This window comes from Etheostoma cragini, chromosome 13 (assembly GCF_013103735.1).
Source record: "Etheostoma cragini isolate CJK2018 chromosome 13, CSU_Ecrag_1.0, whole genome shotgun sequence".
Lineage (NCBI taxonomy): Eukaryota > Metazoa > Chordata > Actinopteri > Perciformes > Percidae > Etheostoma > Etheostoma cragini.
In genome coordinates, this window is record NC_048419.1 from 8,062,679 (window position 1) to 8,073,201 (window position 10,523).

The 10,523-nt window shown below is 40.8% G+C and overlaps 2 protein-coding genes across 2 annotated transcripts; one reads left to right on the forward strand and one right to left on the reverse strand.

The window, feature by feature from the left end:
• Positions 1-798: 798 nt before the first annotated feature.
• On the reverse strand, positions 799-1,398 carry LOC117955215 (histone H2B 3). The gene has a single exon (XM_034889551.1). It carries the CDS (start codon positions 1,308-1,310, stop codon positions 930-932), a length of 381 nt encoding a protein of 126 aa, XP_034745442.1. The 5' UTR covers positions 1,311-1,398; the 3' UTR covers positions 799-929.
• A 142-nt stretch (positions 1,399-1,540) lies between these two features.
• On the forward strand, positions 1,541-2,383 carry LOC117955213 (histone H2A). Its single transcript, XM_034889549.1, has one exon. It carries the CDS (start codon positions 1,618-1,620, stop codon positions 2,002-2,004), a length of 387 nt encoding a protein of 128 aa, XP_034745440.1. The 5' UTR covers positions 1,541-1,617; the 3' UTR covers positions 2,005-2,383.
• Positions 2,384-10,523: the final 8,140 nt, after the last annotated feature.

Consider the following 10,523-nt stretch of genomic DNA (forward strand, 5'->3'; position numbering starts at 1 on the left):
GTTTCCATCACCTTACCTTAGGGCACAACAAGCTAAAGATCCAGTTAATTCCTCATTAAAGCTGTTCTTTCCATTGTACATGGCAGTAACACCATCTGCATGATATCACAAAGATACTGTTCTGCTTTTGTTAAACAGTAGCCAAAAAATCCTCTCCTGTCCTTAATCATACCGACTATTGAGTGCAAATGACACTAGCAATTATATCAAATTCTGCTTCTGTAGGGGCCATGTAAGAACGACATAATACAATTTGAGTGGAATGAAAAACCTTTTGTTTTTTCATTAAGTTGTTACTGTATGTTCTGCTAATTTAATCTGGAAATCTCAATAATCAAATGATAGACAAATAAAGATTTTTTTGGGGGGGGGATCAAGGTTTTTGAGGTTTTCTTAGTTTTAACATTTACAAACAAAGCTGCACTGTTAAGTTCCTTTATTTATATTCAGTTTGACATTTGTCATCTTAAAAAAGAAAGAAATTCACTTAAGACACTCGTGTTTTGTCAATTTTGACCATGCTGAATTTATCTGAGCATTTAAATAAAAACTCAATCAGGTTTTTTTTCCACTTATATTACCAATGAAACAAGACAAATGACAGTCATTTAATCACATTACAAATTGGTTACTTCCTTTGGTGCATGTATGCAAATCCGTATAAAAGGTGCAAAGGATACTTCCACAGCTCAGGAGCACACAAACATTTATTAACATTTGATAAAAACCTTACATTTTAGAAAAACCTAAACAGTTCAAATAAAATGGCAGGGTAGTTAGTTTTCATTCATTCGCTTTAAAAACAGGCAATGGTGCAAAAGAATCAAAGCAGCCTTCACGCGACACATGAGGACCCAAGGATGAGGGTTTAAGATAGTCTTAGTGGGGATTTAGTGACGGTTATCCTCTGTGTAGAGACTCAGCACAGTTTATTTGGAGCTGGTGTACTTGGTCACGGCCTTGGTGCCCTCAGACACGGCATGTTTGGCCAGCTCCCCGGGCAGCAGCAGCCTCACGGCAGTCTGGATCTCCCTGGAGGTGATGGTGGATCTCTTGTTGTAGTGCGCCAGGCGCGACGCCTCCCCGGCTATGCGCTCAAAGATGTCGTTGACGAAAGAGTTCATGATGCCCATGGCCTTGGAGGAGATCCCCGTGTCTGGGTGCACCTGCTTTAGCACCTTGTACACGTAAATAGCATAGCTTTCCTTCCTGGTCTTGCGACGCTTTTTGCCTCCTTTCTTTTGAGTTTTGGTCACGGCCTTCTTTGAGCCCTTCTTTGGCGCAGGAGCGGATTTTGCAGGATCAGGCATTTTCTCTTCCGTATCAACGCCAGTGAAACGCGAGTTACCGCCCCGACTCCAGTCCCTTATTTATAACATGGCTGTGCAAATGAGTGTGGGCCATTGCTCCTCTGCGATTGGACGATCCCTTAACAGAGGACCGTCATTACCGGAGGGCACGCTGCGCTATTGGCTCATACGTTTCAGTTTCACTCGGCCAATCAGAGAAGCCTTTGCGGTTTATATGCCTTTACTCACAAAGACATTACGTAAAGATACAAGCTCGTCAATCCTCTCACGCTGTGCCACACAGATAAGTAGTTACATTTTAACGACCATGTCTGGCAGAGGGAAAACCGGAGGCAAAGCCCGAGCAAAGGCCAAGTCCCGCTCCTCCCGGGCTGGACTCCAGTTCCCGGTGGGCCGAGTCCATAGGCTATTGCGCAAGGGCAACTATGCAGAGCGCGTCGGCGCAGGGGCTCCGGTTTATCTGGCGGCAGTGCTGGAATATCTGACCGCTGAGATCCTGGAGCTGGCAGGCAACGCGGCCAGAGATAACAAGAAGACCAGGATCATCCCCCGGCACCTCCAGCTGGCCGTGCGCAACGACGAGGAGCTCAACAAGCTGCTGGGAGGTGTGACCATCGCTCAGGGAGGAGTGCTGCCCAACATCCAGGCCGTCCTCCTTCCCAAGAAAACGGAGAAACCTGCCAAGAGCAAGTAATAGACTACTCGCAGGCCCACCGCGGAGCCAGCCACTTTTTTTCATATCCGTGTTCATTTTTTTGGCTCAACAACCTTTCAGATAGAGGACTGTGTTTGATGTTGGCGTTTCTACAATTAAAAATAAAACATTTTCGCTTTTGTTGGGACTATTCTGCTCAGTCGCCGCTGTGTGTTGTCGGCTCGGGGACACGGAGGCGTATCTGAAGGATGATGAAGGCAGCGGAGGGATTTTTAGTTCTTAATATGGACCAGTTCTGAAGGGAGGAGAGGTGTTTTTTTTTTGTTTCGCAAGCTGCTACAAAACGTAAAGAGTCGTTGTATTGTTTTGTCATGTTGTTTCAATAAATGTCCTGTAGCCTTTTGGCCCAGGAACAATACATTCAGTCTTCATGTAGCATGTTTTCATCCGGGGACTCTTTGGTGGGGCTTCGTGATACTGCACAGTAGCACAGGAAAGGGCTGCGGCTTTTAAACAAGTACAGTGTACTATTGAGATAACAGTGAGCGCTCTTGCATTTCATTTTACACATAAAGTTCAGGTTTAAACATTTGAAATATCACTCCATCACAGTGCCATATCTCCTAGCAAAATTACGCATGACAGTGCTTTGAGGAAACAATGTTTTGCTCAAGCTTTTTACCGCTGTGATCCATGATGGTCGTTTTCACTTATGTGATCTTTTTCTTCATTGCTACAGTTGATATTAGCCCTGTGGAATATACTTCTGACAATATCTAATTGTTGGATATTAATTGAGTAGTTGAGGGCACGTTCTTTTTCATACAAGTACAGAGCTGCCAACTTTTCCCAAAACCTTGGAGTGAGATTTTGGGGGGCTGACCCATATTTTTCCGCGTACAAAGCAATTTATTTGGGTCTTTATCCTTCAGGGTTTAAATTGGGATTTGTTATATTTGTGGGGGATGGGGCTCTCCCTAGGGGGGTCTGGGGGTATGCCCCCCAGGAAATTTTTTTTTAGAAATAAACCATTAAATGGCACTTTCTGGAGAGTATTTTTGCAAAAAATGTAGAAACCAAGTGTTACATGATATGTGCAAAACTGTAGGGTTATGAGCCTTTGTGTTGTTGTAGCTGAGAAGATTTGGGTCTGTGGTGAACAGGTCCAGGGGTCCCTGCCTGGTGTAGGGACCAGGGACCCAAAGTTAAATTAATGTTGAGGGATAAACTAATACCACTGAAATTCTAAAGAACGAGAACCACTGAGTTACATAGATTATAATCCTTTAACCTTTGTGCCAAGGCTCAGTAATGTTTGGCCCTCATCCTCTGGGCCCCACTTTGTATTTACTTTTTTGGGAAAATAAAGACTAATGTTAATTTTATGAAACATTGAATGAATTATTTAAAGTTACATTTAGAGATGCACAGAGGTTAGAGAAGCACAATAGTGGCCCAACGTTGCAGAATTGTATATATAGTATAGTATAGCTCAGATGTGTTTCACCAGATTTCTCATGTTTACAACTTTATGCACATTCAAAATATAACTCCTCCATCTCTGTTGTCCGAGATTTGGAGAGTTGTAATATAGTCTGCTGTGCATGTCATTGCTCTGCTGATATGGTGGATCTCATTCAGAACGTCTGACAGACACAGAGGCCCATTTGGGTCTCTGGTCTATGACAAAGTTTAGAGGTGGCTGTACGCTGCTCGTTATCATAGGTCTACACACGGATGCTACGCCTCACTGCCCCCAGCAGAGCGAGTCCTCTAAAATGAACTGAAGTTGCTACACTACCAGCCGCTCTGCTCACCTGTTACAGAGAGAGAGGTCACGATGCGACGGACGGGTCTGTAATACTCAGAGCTCATACCTGAAGCCGGGGAGCGCTCTTGAACCCCTCACAGTCTCTGAAAGCACAACTAGTTGATCGCAACTGGCTCAACAGGTAGATGTATAGATAAACTCATCTTTCAGAAATTTGACCGACCGGGTTGACACTTCAGCGTGAGAAATCGGGGGTGTGGCGTGTGAGCGTGTGAAACCAGTCAAATGCGTGTGTCTCACGGCCAATGCGTGAGAGTTGGCAGCCCTGCAAGTATCAGTTAGATTTTGGATAAATTGTAATATTGTAAGATGTGTCTATACCTGGTTTGACAGGCTGCAGTACATTAAAGTGATATCATTTTCTGAACTTACCAGACTGTTCTAGCTGTTCTGTTATTTACCTTTACCCACTAAGTCATTAAATCATTTCTGGAGAATATTTATCAAAAATCTCATTGTGTAAATAACATTTTGTCAAAGCTCCAATAGTCAACCATACAATCTCATTGCAATATTGACATTTGATCAAGAATATTGTGATATTTGATTTTCTCCATTGCCCAGCCCTACAGGGAACCATATCTAGTTAACTTTAGTTAAACCAACCAGTGGAAGTTGTTTTTCAGGGTGAAAAGGAAAGATTGTGGAGAAGCTCAACTTATTTGGGGGAAAAAAACAATGATTTGATTAAAAGATAATATCAGCTGCAACACCTGAACACTACATGTTATGCAAGAGTGCTTGGAACACAGCAAGGGAGCTCAGGAGTTTGAATGAGTTTAGGTAAAAGTAATTAATAAATGGGAGAAATAAATAGCTAAAAGTAATGGCTAAACAGTTGAAATAGTTAAGTATTGCCTAAGCGACTAAAATGGTTAGCTTGTAGGCCTATCATGAAACAATTCAAATAATTAGCTTGAAGTAATGGTAAAAGCATTTAGCAACCAAAATATAGATGGTCACAAGTATGAAAAATTAAGCTCCACTCTTATATAATAGTAAAATACATTGGGAATTGATGAAGGGGAGTACATCTGACAGGACTGTGGGTGGGGGGTCCTAAGACCAAAAAGGTTGGGAACCACAGTAGGAACCACTGATTTGCATCATGTTCATAATAGTCTCGCATTGTCATACCTTGGGTCTGGCTAGTCCACACAGCCTTCTGGGATGGGAGAAAAACGTGCTCTGGTTTATTGGCATTTTTTTAAACAATCAATTGTACATCGTATTGGGCAGCGCTATGGGCCTGATGTAGCAATGGTGCCTCTGCAAAACAGCAAAATAACTTGTTTTGGTGGAACATGTGTATGTTCAATGGTTGTTTTAGTTGTGCAAGAGAAAACTCAGATTGGACAGATAGTTTAGCTAGCTGTCTGGATTTACCCTGCAGAGATCTGAGGACCAGTTAACCACAGTGCTCAGAAATCCACCAGAGTTTAAAATTACAACCCAAAGTGGTAAGTGGCAACTGAACAATCCTGGAAAAAGAAACGCTGTCAATATAGACTATGTTCTTAATATTGAAAGAGGCGACTGTGGCTCAGTTGGTGGTGCGATCCCTGGCCCCTGCATGTGGAAGTGTCCTTTGGTAGGATACTGAACCCTAAAATGTGTAAATGTACATGGGAAGATTTCCCCCCTCCCATCCTGATGAGCAGGTAGCACTTTGCATAGTATTCTCTGCTCCCAGTGTGTGAATGGGTCTATGCTGGCCTGTATTGTAAAGCGATTTTTAAGTGGTTGGTAAAGTGCAATATAAATGCAGTCTATTTAGCGGTCAAACTGTGCACTGACCCAACTGAAATCAGCAATTTAGTTATAATAGGAAATGTAGGGATGCTGCATGTTTCTCTCATTCATCTAGCTTTAGCAAAGGATTTTTCATTGCAGTTGTTTGTATTGGCCACAGAACCAAACCCTGAATCCATGTGTCTTCTGAATGTAGGATTGCTCTCCAACAAATGAAGTTAACCTGACCTGAAACATCTCTTCGATACCTGAAAGATTATGATTGGGACACATTCAGGCAGCCTTCTGCTCTGCTCCGTCTCAGAAACAAATTGAAATCTGGAGACGAGCAGATACAAATTCAGATAACGCTTTGGGAAGGCTTTAACCTTTTTAAGTTACTGTCGAAACTATTGTACTATATTAAGATTCAGCATGATGATATTTAACTTGCTCTGTCTGCTTTTAGAGAGGTCGGAGTGCAGGGACAGCTAGAGACCTCTGCCCCCCTGACCTTTAGCTCAGTTATTCTCAGCCGAGTTTGACAGCAAAGAAAACTTTTTTTATCTAGTAATTTATCCAGATGTAGCTAACCTTAGCCTTAATTTCAAATTATATGGAAAGCAAACATAGTCATTAACAAATGTTGCAACAATGCACCAAAATATTCAGTTCATAGTTTTATTATGATGCGTTAAGTATCGTATTAAATGTATAGAATCACATAATCTCCCAATGAACCTGAGAGATGTATTGCTGCAGTCAGATTTTGATTGTCTTAGATCTCCAAGAAGTCATTTCTTTTGACCAAGAAATAGTCCCGGAAATTAAAACCCTGTGCCATTTGTCATTTTTACAGTTCATTTTTTTGTACAGATAAAACAAACATGATACAATGTGTAGATAAGTGAGCTTCAGAGGTGATGCTGGTGTTTGTATTGTTTTAAAACTTTGTACATTTAATGTACAGACATGAGAGTCGCATCAATTTTCTCATCTTACTTTGGGCAAGACAGCAAATAAACATATTTGCTAAAATATCTACCATTCCTTTCAAGCATTTGTTTTTCATTTTGATAAAGTCTGCTTTGATTGGCCAGAGTGTTTCCCCGGAATCTGTGTTTCACTCAGAAATGACGGCCGCCAAGATTAGCTACAGCTACCTATGTAGTGTTAGCATGCAGCTACTGTAGCAGTTGGTTGTAAATTGTTAGATAACGGAACAAAACAGCACTTTCTACTGTCAGAAATTACAGTAAAAGGCTTCTAAACCAAACTCTACCCAGTTGGCCGATTCGACAGTAACGCAAATTAAAAAGAAATTGGCAGTGAAGATGACAACTTTTACTGCTGTTAGCATGTAGCTACTATAGTTAGCACTGGACACAAATGGAATATAACAGCACTTTCTACAGTCATACTTCACATAGAAAGGCTTTTAAACCATATACTCCAGAAATGTTTTAGGAGTAATATGACATGGAATTGGGGAGAATTTAATGACACTGGCAGCCAAGATGACATTTTTTACATGTGGCTACGTGCAACAATGTTAACACCGTTAAAAAACACTCCAGTCTTGCCTACCTGGAGCAGAATTCTGGCTCAGAGTTGCCTAACACTTAGCTAAGAGTAAAGAAAAATGTTGAAACTGGAGAGTTCAGATCAATTCTTAAATCTGAACGTTTAAGCTCACAGGGATTTCTCTAAAATGCGGTTACCTCATTATTTGAAGTTCTGGTCACGTTTTAACATTGTAGATATGACAGAAAATACGGAAAAGCATAATATGTCCACTTTAATTGACTATTCTGGGCTCAAACATAACATAGAATGCACAGCAAACAGTTTTTGCTTTATGATCTTCATGTTTGCACAGCAAATATTATTTATCATCATAAGTCTAAAATGGGTTAAGTCTCTGGGAATGTTCATGCTTGTTAAGTATGCTGGCATTTTAAGACTAATGACAGTGTCTGTGGCTCACTCATACATTGTGGTTAATCAGCTTCGTCGATGGTTGGTCCTGAGGATCGTCCACCAGCTCCAGGTAAGTTTCCTGGCATTTCCCTGGCATTAACCCTTTGGACATGATTGCTCTGAGAAAGTAAAGGAAATTGTAGCTCATGTTAATCCAGCAGAGGGCAATAACACTCAATGATCTGATCTGCTTATAGTTTAACATGTAATAATAGTGCAGTTAAATTAATATATGGTAGCTTCATAGTCAGGGTTATCCAACTTTTCCTTTTTGTCCTTAGCCTACGTCAGGATACATCAATCACTATTGCAGTATATTTTCCATTCTTAGCCGGAGTCTGGATCATCAGTGGGGCTTAGAGAGCGGTGGAGAGCCCACTCCCTCCAAGTGGTGCAGGTAAAAAGCTGCTCTCAGTCAGGAGAAGACTAGTCTTTCTTTGCCAGACCCTCCTCCAAAGCACGTTAAAGGAAGGTCTGGCTACTACACACAGCATTCCGGGATGGGAGGAAAACGTACTCTGGTTTATTGGCATTTCTTTAAAACCAATCAGAATCGCCATGGGTGGCGCTAAAGTCAGCACAGAGCCGCTGCAAAATAGTTTTGCGAGAGAATACTCAGATTAGACAGATAGTCTAGCTATCTTTTTCAATTTGCCATGCAGAGATCTGAGGAGCAGTTAACCACAGTCCTCATTAATCCACCAAATTTAAAATTCCAACACAAAGAAAGCGGAAGGAAGGTCAAGGATGTGGACTAGAAGAAGACAGACAAGTTCTGCAGGTTGGTGAACAGTGTTATGGCTACATTTCATCATTGTTTGAGTGGCAGCTTTGTACTGTACATCTCCAATACAAAGATGTGAGACTCCTGGGCTTTTTGTGTGAATAAGTTAATTTCATCCTTACAGTATTCTGGTTTTCTGTGCCTTACTACAACAATGGTGAAGTGTCAATGCAGATATTTCCCCCATTGTTGAAGTTGGCCTTTACAGTATTCTTTTTGTTAAGCCCATCACATGGCCAAGGCTGTCATTTATGTGATGGCTGATAGATTTGTATGTTTATAGAAAATAACACTTGCAGCCATGTCAGTGTTTAACTTTACCATTTGTGCTCTTCCTAATGCCTTCTCTCTTTCCACTCCAGCCTCCAGTACATATCGTGAGCATATGTATTGGCTTTTTAATCCATGCATTATGTCAAAATAATGTATCTATTTCCATGCCATGTGTTAAAATATCCTTTACTTTTATTTTGTGATGCTAATTACTATCTGTGGTGTTGAAAGCCTACGACCTTATTGCAGCAATTTTTCATAAGATAATTGAAATCATCATGACCTTAGATTGGTTGGGATTACACCTCTGTGTAATAATATCCTAATATTTTTAGTATGCAAAAAAGTCATTTATAAAATTATTGCTATTAAGTCAGTAGAGTTCTCCTCTGGTACATATCTGGAACTATAATAGTATTATGTGCAATAATCAGAATGTAAATTGAATGTAAATATTTAATTCATATTCAATGCTGTTGTATACTTCTTCCATGCATAATAACTACAAAAATGTAATAATATAAGGTGTTCCTTAACATTAACTACCAATGATTAGAAGACATATATAAAGTTTGGTTTTCTGACCTGTCATATTCAATTCAATTCAATTCAATTCAATTTTATTTATAGTATCAATTCATAACAAGAGTTATCTCAAGACACCATACATATAGACCACACTCCAGAATTTACAAGGACCCAACAGTTCCAGTAGTTTCCTCCAGAGCAAGCGACAGTGGCGAGGAAAAACTTCCTTTTAGGCAGAAACCTCGGTCAGACCCAGGCTCTTGGTAGGCGGTGTCTGATGGGCCGGTTGGGGTTAGAATTTTGTAGTAGTTCATGGCATAGCAGGACGCTGTGCGGCATTACAAGGCACAGCAGGACGTAGCAGGACGTAGCTGGGCACTGCAGTGTAGCAGTTGAACATGGCATCACAGAACATGGAGCGGGACCAAGGCGACAGCTGCTACCCTGATTTTGGAGCCTCTCTGATCCAAAGGAACATGCTGGGGAAAAAGAACATAAGGACTCCGGGGAATGACTCCCCAGAGCTAGGTTGTTATATGTAGGTTGCATCAAATGTACTGCACCACAAAACCATTCACTGCTATTTCATTTAACAAGGTATGTGGCAAATTGGCAAAACCATAAGTAGGTTTAATTGAATGTACTCCTTTCTGTTTAATCTCAGTGTATTTGAATTTATTCAACCTGATGACAAAAACGTTCCCAATGCCAATTCTTTAAAAATAATGTATACGCAGCTGTTAATAAAACTGTTAAATATCACCTTTAATATAGGGTATTATCATTCAAGAGGAAAGACGCAGATGGTTACAGTATGGCTTAACATCTATTACAGAACATCTAGTTGGCCAGTATATGTACAGTTGCATGTACGGCATCAGCAAACTTTCCCTTAAGTTACCAGCTGATGCTAGTGCTAGCTTGGTCGGCACAGAGCTGAACGAGAAATTTTTAGGCAACTAAAATGTTGCTAACTAACTTTGATGAAGTGAAAACACACGGTGAGAGGGTAAGTTTAAGAGTAAAACGTATACTGTACTACACCCAAAAACAAGTTCAGAGCTATTTTTTACAAAGTGCCATGGTTAGCGTTGTTACAAGATTATTTTTTTATCTAATTTTTATAAGATTAGGAAAGTTGGACAACTGAAGACAGGAGAGGGGGAAGAGAGAGGAGAGATAACATGAAACAAAGGGCCACGGGCTAAACTCAAGCCTTTGCTGTTAGGACTGAGACTTGGTACATGGGGCGCACACTCAACTGCTATAACCGGTACGTGCTAGCACGTTTGCTAACTGGTTATGGAAACATATTGTATCCAGCTAATTTAAATAGCCCACGTTACTCACTGCATTGTGTGTTAACTTTATTTAATATTGTAGTGGCGTTTTCTTTGTGGGAAGAGAAGAGGACTGAGTACACAGGACCCT